A 25,121-nucleotide genomic window follows, 5' to 3' on the forward strand; every position below is an offset into this window, starting at 1 on the left:
TCTAAGGCAGCCCTATATTCCTCTACTGGTGTCCTTTTAAATAGCTGTAATAATTTGTGTGTTTCATTTTTCTCAAACAATCTTGTGTTAGTATAATTTCATTCAACAATACTACATATATATATTTTTCAGGACTCAAAATGTTGACAATCTAATTGAAATTAAAAATACTAACACTGCTAGTACAAATAAGGGGTAAGTACAACATAGAAATTATTAGATTTATTTGACAATCACTGTAGATGAATAGGCCAAGTCAAAACTGTTAACTCTGATTTGGGTGCATGTTGATAGTTTATCTCTCAACTTGCAGGTAATTCAGTCAGTCACAGTTTCCACAGTGGAAAACCACTTTTGGTTAGGTGGCTGTTTAACTCTCATGATGTGAGTTTCTGAAGGTTTACCAGGCTGCCAAAACTTTATTCCCTCAAAATCCCAATCAGGTTGAGTTGGGTTTTCCAGTTTTGCTTCCAATTTATCCTTAGCCCAATTGGCTGCTTAAAACAATTTTTTGTATTCTGTTCATTAGAATTTACAACATTTTATTATAAAAAGTTTGTGTGCTATCCTGTGGTTGATGTGTTAAAGTACAAACTGACTGTACAATCTTGGTTTAGATTTATAAAAACTGTGAGAACCTCTGAACTATGCATTGAATTTATATACAGTCAGGCAGGCCCCTACTTTACAGTTGATGGTAGAGCTAAAGGTGATTGTAATTTCAGACCGCAACATGTGTTGTGTGTTTTAGTTTTTTGCTTCTTGTGGTGTGCCTATTTAATGCACTTTGTGTCAAGGGAGTTTATTTATTTGAATGGGCATTCATTTATTTGAATGCATCAGAACAGGCAAAACAAAAGATATGTAGCAACACAGTGCACCACAATGCATGAAAATCAGCAGAACTACAATGTACTAATGTGTTATAGTGTTCTAACATGTGTTGCGGTTACGTGCATGTTCCCATGGCTGAGAATGGGCCTTTAAGCTCACCATTGCCCTTAAAACTAAATTAACCCCTAAACCCTTAACATTAACCTAACTTATAAGTTTAACATTTAGCCTGATTTTAACCCCTAAATAAAACCCAAATTTTACTATCAAGGCAATATTAACAGTGAATTGTATTCATTTTTTTCAGTACATTCAAAGCTGGTTTCCATCACTGTATCATGTAGACCAATGGTCCCCAAACTGCAGCCCAGGGGTCAGATGTGACCCTTTGCTTGCCTTTTTCCAGACCTTGAGGCATTATTCCTGCCACTGACATCACCAATGGGGCATAATTCCTGCCACTGACCCCAACAATAGGGCACTATTCCTTCCACTGACACCAACAATGGGACATAATTCCTTGCACTGACATCAACAATTGGACACAATTCCTCCCAATGACACTAATGATGGAGGGCTATTCCTCTCACTGATATGAAAGAGCATAGTTTACTCCCGTTCAGCACAGTCTGCCCCCCTAAAGTTTGAATGACAATAAACTGGTCCTTTGTTTAGAAAGTTTCTAAACCCCTAATGTAGGCAGACAAACATAGTTCCCAAGGCAGCACCCCACAAAGATCAAAGCTATTCTGCTGATCATTTATTTGTTAACTGGTCCTGTTCCAGTTTGGTTTATTGTGACAATGCCTAAAGAAAGCTTATAACATTGAAGATACTTATTTTTGTATTCTGGTAAACCTATTGGGAAGTTTTTGGACTAGGTATATAGTATACTAAAGCATTGTTGAGAGTCTATCTTGGCTTTTTGGCAAGGAATGTGTATGGTGAATATACCCAATACTTACCTGGAAATCACTACTCTAACATCCACAGGCCACAGCTTCAGCCAACCCATATAGCCACAACAGAGGGAGGGTGGCATGGGGATATCAGGAAGAGGAAAAGGAATTTAAATAATGCTGCTACTGTCAACTAAGCATATGTTCTTCTAACTACTGTTTCACTAAAAAACTTTACTGAGATAATATGGAGACTGCTTTTGTGACCTGTTCTAAATATGCCTGGAGCTTGAAAAGTATGCAGATTTGGAGTTCTGAATTCACTCTAGCTTTATAATCTCCATACTTTTTCCAGATCAGTGACTAAGAAAGTACTAAATCCAGAGACAGCCAGGAAATTAATATACTTAGAAGGAGATCACAATGACCACCTCTGTATTTCTCTCAGTAGAGGTTTTCTTTAAATAGCTGTAATAATGTGTGTGTTTTGCTTTGTTTAAACAATAATGTGCATGTGTGAGTGCTTTATTAAACAATAATGCATGTATATTTTTCAGGGCACAAAATCTTGACAACCTTTTTGAAATTAAAAATACTAACACTGTCAGTACAAATAAGGGGTAAGTAAACTGCATAAGTAATAGAACTACTGTATATGACATAAGCACAGTAGATTAGTAGTTGGAGGGATAAAGGTTCATTCAAATCATGGCGGTTCACTGCGGTGTGTTCAACGCACAAGCGTTTATGTGCATTATGTTATACATTAATATGAATTGCGCTGTGGCAGCCAATTCATGTGAACGGACTGCCAACACACCTCAGTGGACTGAAAATTAAACCTGCAGCAAGTTTGGCCAGACCTCTGCAATGCAACACCAATCCTTTTGCATTAATGCACGTTACGTTTGTTGTGCACTGAAGTTTAATTAATTGTAAATGACAGCCGATGCTCTTCCAAAATACACGCGTGTTGCAATGCATTGTAGTGCAGCACAACCCAAGGTGTCCTGCATATTGAGCTGCAAAATATTGCAGATGGCACATGACTGGCTTTTTAACACAAAGGTTTGTTTATTGATTGTGTCATCTGTCATTCAGTTTTTCATAAGTAAGGTGAGATCATGCTAATAATATGCACATTCATAGTATTCATTCATATGCATTCATAGTATATATAATTTTTTATTGTAAAACTCTTGTTTGCCATTTTGAGTTTGATGTGTTCGTTTTTGGCTTTCAAGAATCAACATGTTTTTTCCCTGCATTGAGAGTTTTGTTGCCAAAAATGCTGCACATATTTACTGCACAAACAGCTTTTATAATGTTACACACTTATCACACCTGAAAACTTGACACTCACTAATGCCATAGAAGATGAACTATGAGTTGCAGCATAAAAGATGGATCAATTCTCAGCCTGTCTTTGCTGAACTGGCTGAGATTCGATCCATCTATGGCCTAAAAGTGTATCTAATGCCAAATCTTTTATGTTTAGATTTTGATAGAGCAGAGAAAGGTCAGAACCCTTGTAAGGTTTTTTTTTTTTTTGTTTTCTATGTGCCCATCAGATTAACTCTCTATTGTCTTAGTGACAACTATCTTTGGAAGTGAAAGTGAGAAAAATCCAAAATAAAAAAAAGTTTGCCTTGAGATATACTTTAATTTCAGCATTTGCCCTTTAACCTACATTAATCCCTAAACTAACCTCAGCCTAACTCATGAATTTAATGATAAACTTGCCCTTCAACAGAGCAATAAACACGATAATGAAATACTAATGTGTAAGCACCCAAACTTAGCCCCCAAAGGACACCCCTCTGCTTGGTCAACACCTATAAAATAAACATTTTTAGCATTTCTTGTCTTACCCTGACTTAGATTATTGTGTCAATGTGTACGAAAAGCATATATGAGATGACTATATTTGTGCTGAAGATGGAAAAAAACTAAAGCCAGCCATTGATGGTTCAAATATTGGCTGGTTCAACAGGAACCGGCCAAGATTTTAACCATCTATGGGCAGGTTGATTGTACTCAAATTGATTGTACAACTTGGGTGCAATCAGCCTGTTGGATTTTTTAGGCGATTACTGCCAGCGGTTATAGCCACTAGCAATAATCACTGTGCTGTCCCCGTCAGGAGAACACAATAGCTCCACTGGAGGGATTCCCCCATGAACACTGACTGTGTTAAACGGAGTGATTTTTTTCCGTGCAACCCGTGGTTGCTGGAAAGAAAATCGCATCATCTATGGGCGGCTTTAGTGGCATATATTGAGAGCTTTGGTACTTCTTTAAAGTGCCCCAAATTGTCCTCACTGAAGATATCTGCTTGAGGTGATTGTAGCCGTATTAGTGCACTTGCGACAGAAACAATTGAGTACTGATGTGATACTTTTTTTATTTGCACCAACATACAATTTTGAGGACAAGCTTTCAGGATATGTCCCCTTCTTCAAGGTCCAGGCAGTACTCAAGGTACTGCCTGGACCTTGAAGAAGGGGACATACCCCGAAAGCTTGTCCTCAAAATTGTATGTTAGTGCAAATAAAAAAAGTATCACGTCACTACTCAATTGTTTCTGAAGATATCTGAAAATCCCTAGTATACAATTCATACCACCTAAGGTCAAAGGTGCTCAAAGACAGACACAAAGGAATAACCTGCGATATGAAATAAACAACACACCTAGAACCCACTTGATTGGGAAGTGTAATTATATTTATAGGAAGAAGAACAGGAAATGTAGTCAATAAATATGTTACTGCCAATCTACCTGGATAGAAGGGAGTTGTTTGCCGAGACCACTTCTCCACTTCCCATTGGTTGCTAAATTGTAGGCAGTGCACAGCAACATTGACGTTTGCATAACACAACTTTATTGTACTTTAGATGTAATAGTGTAGGCAGCTACCTACACTATAACAACCAGGGATGTTGTGCAACCTGGAAGCTGAATACACTCAGGGCTGGCCTTAATGACATTTTCCACCATGTCTCTATGAGTGCAGAAGAAGACCCATTCTTATTTGTGTTAAAAGTTTAGTCTGTAATACCAAACTCTGTTCCTATCCATCTGGGAGTCTTGGATGAGAAGGGCAACCCTCATAATGGTAACAGTAGGCATGAAGATTCAGGAACTTAAATCCAGATACCCTATTTACAGTTGCAAGAAAAAGTATGTGAACCCCTTGGGATTATGTGGAGTTTTTTTTTAGTTATACATCTCTAAATTTTCTTTTACTGGTACATTGAAGAAAACAAGATTTGGATGACTTCATTTCCATAGCAGGAGAAGGAAACAAGGGGTGAGAATATTAATTATACATAAGATATTATTTCTGCAGAGCAACTTTGATTAATTATTCTTAAAGTGTATCTAAGGTGAAAACTTCAATTTGTTTTAGTTTTGGACAAAGCAGAGGAGAGGTAATTCTCTACTTGTCCTTGTGTCTATTGTCACTGGTAGCAAAAATACGAAAAAATTCAAAATATTGAGTTAAGAATAAACTATATGCACAGTGACATAATAGACTAAGTGAGATGTTCTGTGATTAAATGTGACACTTTGCATTCCTCTACAACTGCCAATCATAGTTTTCAGGCTGACTGAAGTCATGAAAGTTGCTATTTGCATAAGGATAGGCATGCCCACCATTACAGTGCCCAGTAGGGAGCTAGTCTTTACAGTTTCCAAGCAGCACTGCATTGTGGGCAGCAGTGTGGTGTGAGCATGTTTCCACTATTCTCAGAAGTACTGGACTCTTCTTAAGGCTGACAAAGCCCGATGAAGGGCAGGCAGAGGTGTGCAATATGTAAGATGAAAAATGGGAGAGTGGCATGTGTACATGATTTAAAAAAAATATGCTATGAGACAGATGTGATTTTAAGTTATTATTCTTAGAAGAGTTAGTTCTGATTTAATGCACTTAAAAAAGAATATAAGGAGGCTGCCATTGCTTATGTTTTTTGAAAAAGCCATTTGCCTGACTGACCCTCTGGCTGCAATACTTTAATTTATTGAGGCAATGAGACACAAAAGACTCTTGACATTCCTAAAGCTGCCCATACAGGTATATGGCTCAGCTATTTTCATTCAGCCAGCGGGCTGAATGAAAAAACTGAGCTGAATCCCCCATCCACACATTCAAGGTAATGCAGGAATCATCCCCCCTGTGTAAATGTATTCCAACAGCGGGACTCCCCCAGCATCAGAATACACTGATCAGTGCTGCAACCAATTGGTTGCATTGCATGTGCTGTTTGAACCAACATTTTTCAACAGCCAGAGATGGCCGACCATATTTTGATCCATCTATGGCCAGTTTTTGACTTTCCTGATTGGCATATTTGTTCTGGGTCAGTGGCTCATACTATTAAAGCTAGAGAGTCAAAACCAGTCAACTACCATTTCCATAGTCAACATATTTCTGTATACACATGTACATTTTAATTAGTACTCTTTTATTGAATACGGCTGCTTATCATGATCAAGCCATGTTCATATGTGAAGAAAAGCAATAATTGTACTGAATTCATTTCCTAATGGATGGTTTTAATTTGTATGTGATGTAAATGTGATAACAAATACTTTTTAGAGAACATGGAAATAATTAACAGCCATCTGAAAACAAGTGAAGGATAAGCAATTCCTACTAATTTCAGCTGGGTTAGTGCAACAGATTCTAAATTTAGACTGTGAATGCATTGTTCTGTTATAGTACACAAATAGCGCCATTCAGACACAACGAATCTGCTTTGTCATTTGCTATTAGAGAATGGCTATGTTAGAGGATCATTTTTAATGTAAAAGCCTGCAACACTGGCAAAATAATGAATTACAATTGATCACTGACTATATGTTCAAAAGGATAGGTAGGTTAATGTTTTTTCAAAAGCCTTAGCAGATACAGTGTATTAAAGTCTTATGATTATGTTTTAACAGAGCAACAGGCATTTGTAACAACCTGTAATTTCATTCTTGAACTGTTACAATTATCAAGTAAATTTTTTAAATTTACTTGTATTCTCTCCCTGTCAGAGCTGATAATAGACAAACAAAAACTTGCCATATTATTAATAATAGTAAATATATATATAATTTATATTGATTAAGACCTCTTGCACACAGTAAAAACGCCATATTTTTTTACTGATTTTAAATTAGATGCATTGTTGTCTATGGAACAATGCACACATAATCTGGCTGAAAAAAGACAAACTTCCATCCAGTTCAACCATAAAAAAAAAAAATATAATCCTATTTGCACAGTTGATCCAGAGGAAGGCAAAAAAACCCAGCAAAGCATGATCCAATTTGCTCCTGCAGGGAAAAAGCTTTCTTCCTGATCAGCTGAGTAAAGATATACAGTGATGAGTACAGAGCCTTAAAAACAAATATTTTACATTTGAGAGCAGCAATTTACACACATACATATGTTTACGCATCTATAAGCATCTATTTATACAAGTATAAATTAGTATGTTACAACACTGGCAATGAAGAAGAATTTTACTCGTCTATATATACCCCACCACCTGCTAACCTGCCGACCTCCTCCACTCTTCCTACCACTCCATCCCCCACAGCTATCTCCTCCTGTACCACCATCCCCTCCCTCCTAGATTGTAAGCTCCAAGGAGCAGGGCCCTCGATCCCCTCATATTTTGCATTGTATTGGTATTGTTCTGTCACATGTTCTGTCCCCCTTTGTAATGTACAGTGCTGAGCGAACTATTGGCGCTTTATAAATACTGTATAATAATAATAATATGCTTGTGCACCTTTACACACCTATACGCATGTTTAGGCAAGGTCTTTACAGAACATTTTACTCACGATCTTTCTGTCAATAAGATCCTGAGTATAAACATCAGTAAGTAATTACACCTGTGTGCAACTGGCCTAACCGTATTGACCTCCTTTAGAAGAAAATGTGTGATTTATCAGCCCTCAGCTCACACAGGTAAAAGCTTAAAGATAGCCATAGATGGATTGGTTGGTTCAGCAGGGACCAGCAGAATTTCGATTCATCTATGTTCATTCCCATGCAAGAGGAGTCAGTCTAATGATTGATTTCTCTTGAACGGGACTGTTGGAAAACATTTGTATGATCAGCGCTACAGCCAATTAGCTGTAGTGCTGATCAGTATATTCTAAGAGCGGAGAGTCCCCGCTGTCAGAATACAATAGAGCAGCAGAGAGGATTCCCCTCAATTGTGTGAATAGGGGAATCCATTTGTTCTTTTTTTTTTTTAATCAGCCTACTGATCAAAAAAACAATACATGGTATGGCCAGCTTAACTTGAGGGTGTTACAGCCTGATACTGGCCTGACATGTTTGCTTTGAGTGGACATGGATTTGAACACCTGTCAGGTTTTTATTGATACTTCTGCCCCCATTAGGGAGTTTCACCCTCTCCATTTTTCTTGTTTACCATTATCATTTAAAGTGGAAGTAAGAGAAAATCCCAAATTTTGGGTTGTCCCCAGAACAGAAATAGAAGGGAAATCTTCTAATGGGGACACTAGTTCTGGTGACCTGGTGAGGTTCCCTTAATTTGCAGTGACTTCCTCTCACTTCCTGTTTTGGCTATGGGACCGGAAGTGAAGGTAAATCTCCCATCTTGGACACAGATGGCAAAAAAAACTGGCAGGGGTTATAACCCTCCCTTACTCTATCCGAAATGAAAAAGGAGTTTGCTCATAATTTTGCTTTAGGAGTGGATATACAAATGACCATTTCTAACTTGTTCTCTTTAATTTGTTGTTTTCTTAGGCTTTATTTATATTCATTGGTTTTATTGTAGCAAAACACATCCATTATGCCATATGGAAATGCATTTCAAGTAGAAATCCCTTTCATTCCTATAGGTTTTGTTCACATATACGAGCTGCAGTTTGCTGTGAATGGGAATCTATAGGGGCCCTAAGTGTGTATACTAGCTAAGTGTGTATATTACCATGTGTGCTGCATGCACACCGAACAGTATAAATCCAGCCTTAGGCAGTGACAATGAGGGTCTATCATCCACCTGGCAACAGGAATACACACTTCCCTCTGTTATTGTATTATAGAAAGGCGGAAGGCATCACACAAAGAAGTTTTAATATATCTTACTAGATGAGCCAGGATACCATATTTCTGCAGAAGGTGATATAAATCCACAAGTCTTAGTTATCTGTCAGGGAGAAACTGGTTTTGTGTAGAAAGGAGCTGAAGCTGGGATTCAGTTTCAATTTGACTCCAATTTAATTTAAAAAGGTTTGTCTTGGGAACCTGTAATTTTTTTTTTTAGAAATTATCTTTGCTGATATGGTTGTTTATCTGCCAAACACTGAAAATTGTTGCTTATAAACGTCAATCCTGGTCAGGGACTAGGCAAGGACTAATACAATAAAGGGAGGTGCAACTCATATGTGAATGTTTAAAAATCAGTCTTCTAGAACAGAGTTGTCCAATCTATTTCCATTGTGTGTTTTATGGAATTTTATGGTTTGGTTCAACCAGCCATTACATACATATGAGAGGTTGCCCCATTGGATACAGATTGCCAAGTGGGAGACTTCACTTTTACAGAAGCTGCCCTGTCACTTATGTTAATGAAAAGCAAAACGCTTGCCAAAACATGTTGAAATTAAGATAATTTAATGGATGAAATGAGATTCCAAACAAAATGGAATGGGTTATTATGGTAAATGCAAGGGCAATCAGGGATCCCTTTATTAGGGATGTATTGTGATATATATATGCTTATAAACAGGTAGTGCATTTATTCCAAAACTCCATGTGCCCATGTGTGGTGCTTCTTTACATTTCCTTTGCTTTTGGTGAAAAATTTACTGAGTTCTGCAATTACTATCCTTCATTGCTAAACAACCTATTGCATACATTAATAGTGGTGTAGCGGTTACTATTGTTGCTACCTGATCATGTTAGTTGGTTTTACAGGCAGAACTTCTTTCTGGCATAATCTTTTCTGTCATCCCCTGGTTCTGGAGGTTGAACAACAGAGCCAAAAGATAGCTTGGAAGGCTGAGCTCAAGAGCACTTTACCTTTCTAATGCAGTGGTTATGTCAACCACTCAGGGCCAGTGCTAGACTATTTTGCACCCTAGTCAAGACCAGCTACTTGCGCCCCCCCCCCCCAAAAAAAAAAAACACAGTGGAAAATATTAAATCAACAAAACATGAAACTGCTAAATTTCTTTTAATTTGCAAAAATAAGTGCCATAGGATGCCACCAGCACAGATATTAAAGACAAAATCAGTGTCATGGACAGACTGTATCTGTGGCTGTCAGTGGCAGAGGTCACAGTTGTAATAAGTGGAGGATGATGGATCCACACTGACAGATCCCAGGCTGAAATACCCCAGGCAATGCGGGAGATAATATTCTATAACAGCAGGCAGACCAGCCCACACACATAGAGAGAACACCTGAGCTGAGCGATCCCACACAGTGACAGATCCGACACAACACAGCACTACTGACACAGATCAGCAGGCACTAGAACAACAGGCTGTGGGATCGTGATGATGTCATCACTCACTGACACATTGCACATGTGATGGTTGGCTGGCCGGGTCACACTCACATAGACACGAGACATCAGAGTCAGACATTACCTGAACAGACCTGACCATTACCAGGTCAGCTCCACATCTGCTGATGAATGGGAAAAGAAGGGAACTCCACAGTGAACAGCAGCCACCAGCCAGCTTGCAGTAAGGTACTGAGTCTGAAGAGGATCACTGGACAGAGCGGCAGACCAACTGCTACACTGGCCCCAGACACTGGCATGTTCCTATGTCCGTTCATCCTCCCCTCTGCCTCCCCTCCCCTTTGCTGAAAGATCATTCATGATGTGGTGGCATCCCACACAGAGAGAGTGCTGTGCTGCGCTCAGGCACCCTTAGGTGGCAGTGCACCCTAGATGACTGCCTAGTTTGCCTACTGGAAGAACCGGCCCTGCAACCACTATACTAACAACATCAAGCTAAGTACTGTATGCTTGATGCTAGAATGCGAAAGGTAAGACCGAGAAGTCCTAATTAAAAAAGAATAGCTGAAACAACTATTTTACAGCACAGGTGGGTTAAGTCAAAACAAAAAAAGCATATTTAATGATTTGATTTGGGACTTATTGAACACAGCTGTAGCTCTTGAGTATAATATTTGCTTGCTTCTGTTTGCAGTATTTTAGCAGTTTTTAGTAACTGTTTCTAGTCAGTGCGCTATTAAGATTCTGTCATATACTATATGATGAATATAAAATTCATAATTTAATCTTTTTAGGACAACCACATATCCTGCTAATAGCAGTAATACTACAAACCGTAGTTCAACTACAACCACCACATACAATGTTACAAGCGACACCTCTGATGCACCAAGCAGACGTTCAACCACAAGCAGAACTTACAATGTTACCAATGACTCCCAAGATTACCCGAGCAGAGTTTCGACTTCCACAACTACTTACAAACGTTCAGATGACAACAGTGAAGCTCCATCCCACCGTTCTACAACAACAACAACTTATAAAGACATTACAGATGGGCCAAGCACTCGATCCAATGTTAGCTACACACAAGATTCATGGTAATTCAACAAAGTAAAACAGATATGTTTTGTGTATTAATTGATCTCCATATGTTTTTCAACAAAATGCTAAAAATTCCTGATTTTTCTGTGGCACAAATATCATTTGGTGTTTTTTTTTTTCTTTCAAAAATGCCAATTCAGTTTTACAAAATATCAGGGATGTAGAGAAGACAACATACAGTCAGCCATATAATACGGTAGTTACAATGCCAAATACAAAAGAGTAACAGGAAGATAATGTTACAATTACCCCCATCTTTAAGACACATTGTATGAAAAACCATAAACACACCAATCAACAGTCAGGTGGTGGGAATGTACAAGGGGTTACCAAGGGCAAAACCCAGAATATGTGCTTAAGGGATTGTCTCCCAGCATGCATTGTAATGCATCACTCATGATAAAGTACCTTATTTATATAAAAGGCTGATGATGGGATTCATGCATAAAAAATGAAAAAAAGGAAGAAACAAAAGAAAAAAAAGATCAAGAGAGAAAAGAAAGGAGTAGGGAAGGAGGAGACTTGGGATTCTCAAGTAGTGAAGGTACCACATAGTCAACTTTGTGAGAAATGTAAGGCTACCTTCATATAGGTTGCACACGGTTCCCAGGTTTCTTCAAACATTGCTTGTTTATCATTAATCACACTAGCCACCTTTTCATGGATCATGATCCCGGATATCTTATGTTTCAAATGGTTGATGGATACAGAGGGTTTCTTCCACGACCCTGAAATGGTGATCTTGGCCGCTAGCGTCTTCATAACATTAGGAAGGGAGGTAAGAGGGGAGGTGATAAAAAGGAGGACATCAACTTCAAATCATGTGCATTTATGTTCTGTAGGTCCACAGATGACCCCTTTAATATCTTGATTGTCACAAATAGCTATAATCACTGTTCCAATCGCAAATGCGAAGATAAGAGGAGACAGGGGGCACCCTTGATGAGTGCCCCTTGCAATCTCTATGGGGTCAGAGTGGTAACCTGCAAACTTGACCTTAGCTTTTGGGTGTGAGTACAAAGTTCCCATGATCTGGAGGAAGTGAGGCCCAAAGCCCCAGGCTTTCAATGCTTGAAACATATATGTTCAGAACACTGAGTCAAAAGCCTTCTGTAAATCCCAATTGTAAATGTGAGAGGATAGTAATCGCCTTCCTTATATGATCCGGGCCTTATCTGCCAATGATAAAGCCCACCTAGTCCTTGTGCACATGACTCTAAATGACTCTGAATGAAGTAAAATAATCTGTTGGCCAACACTTTCGTAAATAATTTTAGATCATTACCAATCAGAGATATTGGGTGATAATTGTCTTTAGTAGGCTTAGCACATTTGAAATATATGCTAAGAGTGAAGAAGGATCCAGGGGGGTGCCATCCCGTAGAGCATTGAAGAACCTGGCCATGTGGGGGACCAATAGGTCTTGAAACTGGCGATAATATAGGGCCAGGAAACCATCGGGGCCCAGGGCAGAACCCGATTTCATAGCTTTAACCACTGCCAATATTTCAGGTACAGTAAAGGGTGCTTCCATACGTTTCTTATGTTCTAGGTAATTGGATGCCTGTCAAGTATTGAGCACAGGATTGAAGGTCTTCCCCCACTGGAGCTTTAAACAAAGAGGAATAATATTTCCAAAAGACTTCTGATACCTTATGGGGATTTTGAGAGTAAGAACCATCAGAGCAATGAAGCCTAGGGACTGCGTTTGTACATATTTTAAGATTAATTTTATGAGCTAAAAGGGAGCCAATGCTATCCTTGTGCATGTAAAAATGAGGCCCAGCAAACAAGTTAAAACAGATATCTTCGCACCAACAGGGATTTGATAAAAGGGAATCATTTAAGCAACATTGTGTTGCCCAAGCAGGTACGGACAGAGTTATTAGGGAAGCAGACACCAGGGAATGGTCGAACCATGCTACCTCTCTAATAGTGGCTTTAGCAATACGGGTACCAGGGTAAATGAGACAAAGATATGATCTATGTGTGAATAGGTGGAGTGAGGGGCCGAATAAAAGGTATAATCTCAAACTGAAGGATTATCTCCCGCCATATATCTACTAAATTAAGATCATGGATTACTTTAGCCACTTTAGCCTGCTTTAGGAGCCCTTTTAAGAACAGAGTGCTTGGGATTAAGCTTATCCAAACTCAGGTCAAGGGCTAAGTTAGTGTCTCCCCTGCATAAAATTTGTTCCTCCAGGTAGGGAGCCAGAGCTTGCATTAACTTAGTGAAGAGTGTGACTTGGCCACTATTTGGGGCATAATAATAAATGAAGGTGCAGAACTGTTTGCCTGCCAGACCCTTCACCAGAAGAAACCTCCCACCTGGATCCCTAATACATTTGGCGAAACAGATAGCAACTCCTTTGGTTTTGTCAGGAGCGTTTGCTAACACTGGATAATGTTTGTGTAAAAAGGAGGGTCTGTAGGAATAGGAAAAATGTGTTTCCTGTAGCAGGAGAATATCCACCTGACATGCGTGGTAATGCTGGAATGCCTTACGGCGCTTAATGGGGTAGTTAAGACCCTGTGTGTTGTAGGAGATCACCCTACAGGGGGTCGAAGAGACAAGGGGCATACTCATAGTTCCAAAACAAAGTCTCCATGGCATATAATAGCACTTACTTTCTCCCAATAAGAACGCATCTTTACCATTTCCAGTACACGCTTACATGGATAAGAGGCAGCAAACTTGTTCCTAAGTCTCCAAAGAAAGAAAAGAAAAGAATTGGTGGGAAAAGAGAGAAAAAAATACAAGATATGTATACACAAACTGCAACCAGAGGGTGGGAACCTGCCCCCAGGTTAGGGCAAAAAGGTTTGGACCACGACCCAGTCATGCGAGAATTGGGCCAAAAGCCTGCATAAGCAAGATGCTGGCACAATTGAGGGTGTATGACAACCTGTCCAGGCCAGAACCACATAATACTGTAATTACAGAACCTCAGTAAACATATAAAAATAGTAATATTACGTTTATCAAAAACTAAAAAAGGAACAGTAGCATTGGGAATCCCTGTCCAGGTGAGGCCCAAAGGCACCCAGGCAGGGAGCCCCTCAAAACATCCCCCAGGCGGTAGCAAGGAGACAATAACAAGCTGAAAAAGGATGCAGTAAAAGTGCAATAAACAATTAAGAAACTAAAGTTCCAGACTCATTCATGGTCCTCATGGGACCCCCAATTCCCAGCAGTTAAGGTGGAAAGTGAAGAGAGTTAAAACCCGCTTTCCCCATATGGGGACATCTCAGATTTTTCAAAGAGACCTAGGCCCAGCGCCCAGATGAAACTTGGTGCCATAGCGGATATAGAGGGTGGGTAGAGCCTTCAGGAGGGCCCGAGGTCATAGGAATGAAGGCTCTCGGGGATGAACCATCTTGTGAGATCAGGCCAAGACGCAGTAACAGTTCCTCGCCCTTCCTGAAAGTGGAAAAGGAATGTTGGCAATTGGCATATGTGAAGTATAAATGGAAAGAGAATTCCCATTTATATTTGATAGCTTTGCGTGTCAGCACCTGCAGCAAAGGCTTCAAGGCCCTGCTCTTTTGGGCCGTGAAGGGGGAGATGCCCCCAAAAACTTGTATGTCATGGCCAAGGAGGGAGAGGGAGGATGTTTCCCTAGACTTCTGCATGACCAGCTGCTTGGTTTTATAATAATGAGGCTTGACAATGATATCTTGAGGTGGGCCATCAGATTGCAATGCACAGTTGACCCTGTCCAAGACAAGGTGATGGTCAGGTAGTTCAGGTAATAATTCTGAGACTAAGTGCAGATATGAAAGTTATATCTTCGGGATCGGTTTTCCAAGTTATCTTAGCTAGGGCCTTATCCAGTTGTTGTAAGCTTTCAATGCAGCCTGTATTCTGATTAGTCTGGGAGACTGTAGCCTCTAGCATGCGCTCAATAGCATGGATCCTGATGCCCAGTTCCTGCAAATCAGCCTTAATTGACATAGTAATCTGTTTTGCTGTTCTGGCTTGCTTAGAGCAGATCTGAAAATTTAGCAAACAGAGTTCTGTGGTCAGTGTCCTTAGCGGGGAGCAGACTGGCCATTGGTTTAGAGCCATTTAAACTAGCCAGAGACTGCAAAGGGTGTGAGGACATTAGATTGTCCAGAGTCCGCTATGACAGTGACTTACTAGATGCTGGGGACTACTGTGATGGAGAGGTTTTACTCACAGGAGAATGAGATACAGGATGTTTTGTGCTCAGATCAGCATGTCTTGAACCCCCTGAAGCTCCACCACTCTGAGATGCTGACTTAATGGAGGTAGGCGCCATCTTACTCTTGTCTGTCAAGGAGCACTTGGTTGGCAGGGGATGGGAATGGTCCTGGCGCTCGGTTCCTCTGGCCATCGGTCAATGCCAGGTGCATTCCTGGTATGCTGGGGAGCAGGTCCGCCATCACCACAAAGGGCCTTTATTTCCTTGGCCAGGTGTGACGCTCAAGGGTTAAGTGGCATTCTTGGAAGCTGTGTGCATGCGCCCCAATGGTGCAATTTTTTTGTGCACTTCAGTTTATATCAAGCTGACTTCTGGAAAGTCTATGGTAGGAGTATACAATAATGAGACCCCATGTGAATATATTTTCTATAAATAACATTTGAAAAATTGAAAGGGTAGGTATGTTTTTTTCCTGTGGAGGATCAATCAGTTTGGCTATCAAATGTTCTTATTTGATTTATATTTTCTATGTAAGAGCCAATAGCCATCTAGGACACAATTCACTTGATATATTCACTTTGCAAGGGAATTTTATCGTTAAAAGGGAATTTTCACTTAGCTGAATGAATATGGTAAAAATCAACAGTGCAAAGAGTTCCCAATCGCATGCTAGGAAAAAAAACAGGAATTCTGCTTGTACATAATTGTATGATTGACATCAGCACAGTTTCACCATGTTCACTAAGCCAAATGAAAATTCCTTTACAAAATGAAAATTCACTTTACAAAGTGAACATGCTCTACTCCTTTGACAAACAAACGAAACCAGTGCTCAAATCCTCATGCAGACCAAAGGAAATTTCAGAATGCCAAACGAAGAGGTGCTGCCCTTCAAAGATCTGGAAATCTGGACACTGGTGAACAAAAGCAGACAAGGGCGCACTCTCACCGTGCATTACCGTGGTACACCACGTATATATTGTGTAGAAAAATGGATATATACTCACAAAACAATGGAATTTAAAAGCAGAATAAGTAATCCGCAATAACAGTCAATGCAATAATGTGCCCTTAATCGGGATAAGCTAGCTCTGAGGAAGGGGGTTCATCTCCCGAAACGTGTCAGCTTATCCCGATTGAGGGCACATTATTTCATTGACTGCTATTGCGGACTACTTATTCTGCTTTTAATTTCCATTGGTTTGTGAGTATATATCCATTTGTCTACACAATAAATACGTGGTGTACCACGGTAATGCACAATGAGAGTGCGCCCTTGTCTGCTTATGCTCTACTCCTATAGTAAATTAATGTCTGTAGGTTTGTGTTCCCTGACAACCTTACTTTGTCAGCTGTGTTACTGTTTTTCAAGGCAAGAGTCTGGACCTAGAGGTCCAAACAACCAAAGGTAATACAAAGAGAATTTTCTCTTTTTCTCTGTGGTCATAGATGTTGTTTTTTGGAACAGAATGTTCAGCTAATGTGAACAAAAACTTATATATGACATTTATATCTAGTTTAAAGTACAATTCCAGCTTACAGCTAACTAGTCTTAAACATGTCCCCTGTCCTGTATTAACACCTATTCTAAGTAACCTGTGTAAGAAACATGTATATACTTACCTATTTTCAGGCCATTCTGGTCTGACCTCATTATCCTAGCTCCTAGCCATTGTCAGGAGCACTCTCTCCTCTCCCCTGCAGCTGCCACTGGCTGTCACAGGGGAGATCACATGAACAAACCTATAATCATTAAGTGAATACATTTTTCTTACATAGGTTAGTTAGCATAGGTGTTAGAAGAGTAGTGGGGACAGTTTTAAGGCTATATGGGTATAAGCTAGAATTCCATTTTACGTGCATATAATATTTTAATTTGGCTGGTAACTACTACATGTATAGTGCAACATACATCATATGTAGCATCAACTGAAAACATCTAAAAGTAAAAAGATCAATGGTGTGCACGTACTCATAACAACAATCTAGACATTAGTTTCTAACAGTTATGGGTCTGATTTACTAATCTCTGAAGTAAACTTGTATGATCAGATGTTGGAATACACACGTTTACTTCAGTTAAGCTCAAGTCACAATTTAGTATATGGATCCCTTGGTGTAGTAAGGATAACTATAGATATTTTATAATTGGTAGCAATAGGTTGTTGCAATTCATTATTTTTATTACCTTGTTAATAATAATTGCCACTGACATATTTTTTATGCAGTATATTTATTTATTTTAACAGGAAATCATCACCTAGTACATATGGACAATCCATTATCTCAAATTCAATTAAAACTGTCTATTCCACTGCTGATCGGTAAGGGCAAAGCTTTCTTTTGGTAACATGATCCTGCAAAAATTATTTTATTTGCTGTGTAATCTATACCCCAAAAGACATGAAAGCATTAAAACATTGGTTTTGCTTTTTTTTTTCAAATAGCTTTACCGTAGTAAAAACTATTTTAATCTATAATTTGTACTGTTTACACTAACACTAAAATTATTTTTCTGGTAGAAAACATGGCAAAGGTTTTGTAAGTGTAAATTATTTTTTTCTCAATTTGTGCATTTTTTTCAAAAAAAAAAAAACAGTAAAAAAAAAAAAAATAAAAATCTCCATAAAAACAAAAGCTAATGGGAGAACAATGAGAAAGGGGTGAGGGGTGAAAGGGGGGGGGGGGTAGTAGTTAACTAAGGGCTAATAATGGGTTAAATAGGAACATTTTATTTAATAAAACTTTTTTTTACTTCTAAGATTTTCTTTAACTTATGCCACATGCAGATCAAAACTCACATCTTTTATCTGCATATGAAAAATCATGAAGAGGAATAAGAAAATGTAACACGTTGTAATACTGTATTACTCAATGACAAACTATTAACAAGTGTAAGTTTACAAAGGAGTGGCTGCAATTGTACAGCTGCCCCCACTATATAACACTTAGCAATTCCTTGCTGTCATTTTGACAGCAGGTAATTGTTGGTAATAGCAGCAGAGACAGGGAGAGAGAAGCCTACATAGGAGATACTGTATGTCCTAGAAAGGTCCTGAAGTGGATATTAGCCTATATTAATGTTCATATTAGGAGAAACAAAGAGTATAAACAGTAGTTCTCTAATACTAGTCTATGTTTGAAATGCATTATACAGTTGTAGCATGCAAGCAAATAGCTTTTGTCCTCTGTCACATGGTAACAGAAAATAGTGTCAATATAGCTGTTATGAGTAAATGTGCTTTATATGTATATACCTAAATAATATAGTTTGAGTATAGAGCAGGGGCGGACTGACCATTTGAACACTCGGGCACTGCCCAAAGGCCCGGGGTCAGTAGGGGGCCCCATGAAATGCCCCTGGTACTTTTCATAGGCTTTTTTGGGTGTGGTTTGAGTGTGAGCGAGGACACGTGCCCCATGATCTCTTATTGCCCAGGGGCCCCATGAGTTGTCAGTCCGCCCCTGGTATAGAGGAAATGAAATCTAGCATTACATGGCATTTGTGGGTGCAGTTTTTCTACTATTGCATTCGTTTTTAAAGGACATGATAAAAACAGTACATTAGTTTATATGTTTAATAATGTATGAACTAATTACCATTTTATATTAAATAGATCTGTTATTGAAAAGGACATGTGTACTTACTGTCGGAAGCCACTTGGCATTGATGCCAAGATGATCCTTAAAGATTTAAACATATGCTGCCATGCAACTTGCTTCAAGGTAAAGATAACCAATCATAATTGGACTTATAAAGGAGTGTGAATATTCAGTCGTTAATTATTATAATTGTTAAGGATTATCGCTAAAATCATATCTTCCTCATACATAGCTTTGCTGGATTTGTCTGAACCGAACACTTTAGCTGAAGTTGCTGTATAACATTCACCTTATAGCCTAGAAGGCAGTTGGACTATGGTTAGTGTTAGGTTTAATTGATACCTGTATCCCTCTCAAGGAAATTTCACATCACTTCTGCTATGGTAACGAAACAGGAAGTTTGGAAATCTCTCCATCCAAGACACAGATAGCAACAAAAACCAGACAAAGGTTATCAACTTCCCCATTCTATTTTTACAAAATGTTTTATTCCTGTTTTTGACCCTAATTGGGAGATTTCTGTTCTTCCTGTCTCAATGACCACACAGGAAATTGGAAAAATCTACAATGCTTGCAGAAAAATACTTGAAGCCAGTATTAACCCTTCCACACTTTGTCCAAAACAAAAAAAAAATGTTTTGCCTAGAGCTGCACTATAAGTATGATTAATGACGGGTAACAAAAATGGTGAAAGATCTGGGGGCTAAAACGTATTAAGAGCGACTTTGGGAACTTAACATGTACAGTCTGGAGGAAAGAAGGGAAAGAGGAGACATGATTGAGAGTATAAAGTACATCAAGGGGGTGAACAAGGTTCAGGAGGGCAGTATATTCAACATAAAACCAAATACAAGAACACATGGGACATGACATCAAACTAACTGGAGGAAAGTTCAAAACTAATCTCAGAAAATACTATTTCACTGAACGAGTAGTTGATGCTTGGAATAAACTTCCAGAAGAGGCAGTGAGCCAGTCAACAGTAAATAGCTTCAAACATCAAGTGTTGATCTATACTCAGACAAAAAAGTTAACAAAAAAAAAAAACAAAAACCAAAAAAACAAAAGCAACCAAACAAACAGAAACCCCCCCCCCCCCAAATAAAAGCAAAACAAGAATAAAACAAAAACGGATGGACCACTCTGTCTTTTTCTGCCTTCACTTTTTTATGTTTCTATAATGAGCAACCAAGATACAGTTTTATTTCTAGCTCCAGTTCTACTCCATTAGATACTTCACTATGGTGTACGTTTGTGTTTCTTCAAACACATACACATGAGTATTTTTTTTTCCAAGTGCAAATATTTAAGAGTTTCACTAATGCACCATGGAATGTAATCCCAATAGGCTCAGGTGGCAACAAACCAAATTTAAGTTTATGCTTACTTTTGTCCCTCAGCCCACATTTTCATCCATCCATGGTACAGTGCATTTTTCTGTGTAGAATCTACCAGCAGGTAAGGAATCACTGCTCTAATCTGAATGCTATGAGCAAGGTTGGCCATAAATGACCCAGTCCTTTCCTGGTTCTCTGCCTAATAACACCCTAGATGTTTATAATCTGTCTGCTGGACATTGGAATCACTCTCAGAAACAAATATTCATTGCATCTTTCAATTCAACAAGTATATCATACGATTAACTCTGGTGAGTCTCAGAAACATAGCTGACATATAGATATTAGCTTATGTGTCAGTGTAGGGGAAACATTTCTATTTCTATCTTTGCAGACAAAGCATGTTCATTCATTACATGGTCTTAGAATCTTTACATCAGCTAAATGAACATTTCTCTTGTATTTCAGTGTGAAGCATGTTCTGGTTCCTTGGGGAATCTAAGGGCTGGTGACAGCATGTGGATCTATAGGCAAACGATTCACTGTGAGCCATGCTATTTTTCTGTTAGAGGTAAGCTGTAAAATGCAAAAGCCAAATACAACAATCTAAGCTCCTTACCTTTGTTGTGAAAAAGGGGATGTTGCAGAGATCAGTAGCTCATACTAAAAATCTTTGCACAAGTGAATGGGTCATAACAATGACTCAATGTTATCTGTTGTTTAATGGGAGACATAATGCTTTAGATGGACATATGAGGCTGTGCTTTCTCTTTAGCTATCCCATAGTGGTATAAAAATAAATAAAAAAAGAACATAATCCCCATCATTTACAGTATATGGTTGATTTTTTTTATATGTTTGCACACTATTTTCCAGTGTCTGTGTTTTGTACATCTGGTCATAGAAAGCAGATCTCTTACTGATACTGATGGGTGGTGATACAAGTGCATCAAAACATACTTTTTGAAAGCCAGCTCTCCTTCATTTCCATTGAATTACCCTTCTGTGTACACCTTCCTACTTACTTTTTATTTACATTATGTGCAACTAAATCCTGTGCAGAGCCAGTATGTGCTTTTAATTTGTGTAAATCATACTATGCCTTGAGCAGAACACTCTGTACTAGCTGTACTGCCTGGCTGGGCTGGACCAATGGGCCAGAGAAATATTAGTACAAGGAGCAAAGCAAGGAACCTTGAAGCAGACTTTTTTCCTTGACTACTGGCCTTGTAGGAACCAAATGGGCTGCTGTGCTAGCAATGATTTCACAGCTATCATTGGAAAGACTGCAGATTATTTAGTAAAGGCAAAAATACTGTTCATTTTGCATGGGAAGTTACACAATGGAATTGGTGTCAAGGCTTAATGAATGGGGTGATGTTCTTCTGACTTCCATCATCCAATCATGCGCAAGTAAAAACTTTATTTTCCAAGAACGTGAAGGGGTATTCTTTGAAAAGTGAAACTTGCCCACATTCACTAAGCTCTGGGACAAATTCACATTGCAAAGTGCAACTTCCCTTGCAAAGTGACCAGCGTACTTGCCTTTAGTAAATCACCCCATTGTCTCAGATGGCTAGACTATTCAATGAGACTAAGTACGTGTAAATTATTTCATGTATCTGTCTATTTGCATATTGTATTAAATGAACAAGTTGTAGATTATGGATTTGACTGGATTAAGCAATGGCAGGACTAACATTGAGCAACCATTCTTCAGATCGACTTTCAGCAGGCTTTGCACTAAACAGATACAAGGTGATCAATGATTGGTTGCAATAATTTGGAGTAGCGCTTTGTTATGAAATACATGTGCGCAGCAAAAAAAATAAATGAATGGCATGAAAAAGACATCTCTGCCAGCTGTGAACTGCAGAACACATGGTAAATCCAACAGCAGGCATTTTACAAATCAGATTAGCTCTGCCGATTTGGTATACAAGCTTTCTTTTATTAAACAGATCAGATTATTTATCCAGCTGTCCGTTGTAAGACTGATGTGCTCCAAGAGTCTAGTTTGTGTTCTTATTTGCATGTAGACTTACAAGCTGTCTTTTCTCTTTCAGAAAAATGGATCATCTAAATTGAGGACCTAAAACCCAACAATAGAAGATCAAATATAGAAAGCGTCAATATATAGCTTTTCTTGTGTAACTAACTACGGCTGGGGTTATAATGTATAAAGGCTGGAGAAGAATTATTGACTTTCCTCGATAAAGATTTACAACTTTCTATTTTTAATACAAAATTTATTTTAGAATAAAAATAGTGTAATGTACAGAAAACATTTGTTTCCAATTAGTAATAAAGCCAAGAACATTCTGTTGCATCATTTGAATTATGGAATGAAAGAGTTGTTCTCTGTTCCGTAACCAACAACACAAATAGGACTTTTGTGTACCCTTAGATATCTGCAGGAATAAAAATGAAATACAAATACAGTAGACACATAAATAATTGCTTAATAAAAAACAAGGCTGATTATATACCATCAAATTGTACATCTATGACATAACGTGGACCCTGCCAGTCACAGAAAAGAAAGACACTCCTTTAAACCTACATTTTCTCCAGACTTTTTCAATATATGTATAATAAAGGATGTTTTTAATGTAAGTTATTTGCTGAGATTTCTCAGTACTCTGGAGAATGGGACTTATGAGTGCTTGCCCCAATATAAGAAAAGTTGTGAAAATATCAGTTTGCTTACTGTAATGAAGACATTGGTAATAGAAATCAGTATGTGTATGGCTTTTACAACAGAATGATGCATACATTTGGATTGATTTACTAGACTGTTCACTTTGCAAGGCAATTGTCCCCTGAGCTTAGTGGTTGAGGTCAAGTTGTGCTGACTTCCATCATCCATTCTGTTTTTTTTTTCTATTTTCCTGTGATCGGGAATTTTTTGCAAAGCGAAGCTTCACCTCTTTCAGTAAGTTCTGAGGATAATTCCCATGCAGAGAGCAACTTCACTTGCAATGTGAACCGTATATTTGTCTTAAAAATCAACTCCAGTTAGTTGCATATTTTAATGTGCAATTATATATAAATAATATGTGTGTGTAAAGAGCAACTCTAGGCAAACATAAACCTAGTTAAAATGCATGTTAAGCAATGATTCTACCCATTTTATCTGGCAAAATATTTCTACTTCACATTACTACTCCACATTCTGTCTACAGACTAAAGCATGTTATGTATATATTTGCCTGGAGTTCTTAAAAGAGCAACTTTAGAAATATTTAATTAATACTCAAATCAAGGTTTGCAAGAGCGCAACATGCGCTATATATAGGTGAGCTATGTTCCGGTACTGGAACTCTGTCCTTGTTTTATGAGAGTTATCTTCTGATAGGCTACATATTATTAAGAGGCTAGTGACAATTGGCTGCTAATATTTTTAAAATGCACTCTGTACCAGCTTTTTTGGGATGGCATACAATGTGTTGTTTGGTGTCCACCTATAATTTGAAATGTTGTTACTTCTTTGGGTATTACCATTATTTGTCTCTGTAATTACCATCTGTAAAGTACTTACAGTAATGTTATTAGTAGCTCACTGCTCTGTATGATTTTACTTTAAGCACTTAGAGTACCATATCTAATCTTCTAATAATACATATCCAAATATACAGTATGACTGACTTATGAAAACTAGAACATAAGAGAATGATTACCTTCCATTAGCAGTCACATATAAAGTGAGCCTGGACTATAGACTTGCTGAGATAGCAAAAAACAGATGAGCTAAAATTCTTGCCTGTCATAGTCTTTGCTGCAAGAGGTGATGAGCTAATCTAAACTCTGATCCTCTCTCTCAACTGAGATCACATAACTGTGTATAGGGCTTCAGATGTGATCAGCACTGAAAGAAGCCAAGAGCAGCATTTCTCCAAAGCAGGAAAGTATTTCAGCTTCTCTGTTATTTTTGAGTATAACTGCTAATGTTTAAATATACCGTAGGTCTACATTGAGTTGTTATGTTCTAGACAGAAGGTGTTTGGTTTACCTAACATGGTAAATCAGCTATAATCTATCATTTTTTTCCATCTTGTCTGTCATTTGTAAAGTCACATTTTTCCTTATATATCGTATTCACTTTATTTTATACTTTTACTTTTCTACTGTATTATGTATTACTATATCAGGACTAATAAATAACCATATTCCTATTTGTTTTGTTTTTATTATTACAGAAAGTGTACAGATACAGAGATATACAACTGTCAATTGTTTTTACCTATTAGGGCCTGCTCACACTATGTGCAGTTACCTGCATTCTTCCTCATGGATAAACACAAGTAACTGCAATGACACACAGAAAAACAATAGTTTTCTGTGGGTCATATTCACACCATAATAATGCACCTCTCTGGATGGCTCTGCATGCCATTGCACAGCAAGTGATGTCACTGTACACTGCCATTCTGTACACTTCACAAAAGGGGGGGGGGGGAGCTGAGCACATAACACTGCCCCCTGCTGCATGGTTCTGCAGCAGGAACGAACAGCTGCCCACACACTAAACTGCTTTGGGACAATGTATTTGATGCTTTATAGTGATGGGTAATTCTGCCCAGGTTGTTTCTATTAGGGCTTGGTAATATTGTTTGAAATTTAGTGAACTCAAAAAATGAGGCAAATTCCATTAAACAATTCTCAA

The 25,121-nt window shown here is 38.4% G+C and overlaps 1 protein-coding gene across 38 annotated transcripts in view; it reads left to right on the forward strand.

The window, feature by feature from the left end:
• The window catches only part of SCEL (sciellin), a 125,253-nt gene extending 100,623 nt beyond the window's left edge, over window positions 1–24,630 (forward strand). For 30 of the 38 annotated variants that reach the window (XM_089680413.1, XM_089680415.1, XM_089680423.1 and 27 more), the window contains 8 exons: window positions 133–195; window positions 2,291–2,353; window positions 4,994–5,044; window positions 11,037–11,342; window positions 17,765–17,839; window positions 19,133–19,241; window positions 20,924–21,026; window positions 22,522–24,630. In XM_089680413.1, the coding sequence (XP_089536539.1) occupies window positions 133–195; window positions 2,291–2,353; window positions 4,994–5,044; window positions 11,037–11,342; window positions 17,765–17,839; window positions 19,133–19,241; window positions 20,924–21,026; window positions 22,522–22,538 (787 nt within the window). In that variant the 3' untranslated portion in view covers window positions 22,539–24,630. The remainder of the gene's footprint in view (window positions 1–132; window positions 196–2,290; window positions 2,354–4,993; window positions 5,045–11,036; window positions 11,343–17,764; window positions 17,840–19,132; window positions 19,242–20,923; window positions 21,027–22,521) is intronic. The other 8 variants (XM_089680435.1, XM_089680451.1, XM_089680452.1 and 5 more) reach the window with 5 other exon arrangements.
• The last annotated feature ends 491 nt before the right edge of the window (window positions 24,631–25,121 follow it).

Source organism: Staurois parvus, unplaced genomic scaffold (assembly GCF_062004578.1).
Source record: "Staurois parvus isolate SC_StPar_1 unplaced genomic scaffold, SC_StPar_1.0 ptg000243l, whole genome shotgun sequence".
In the NCBI taxonomy this organism is placed as follows: Eukaryota; Metazoa; Chordata; class Amphibia; order Anura; family Ranidae; genus Staurois; species Staurois parvus.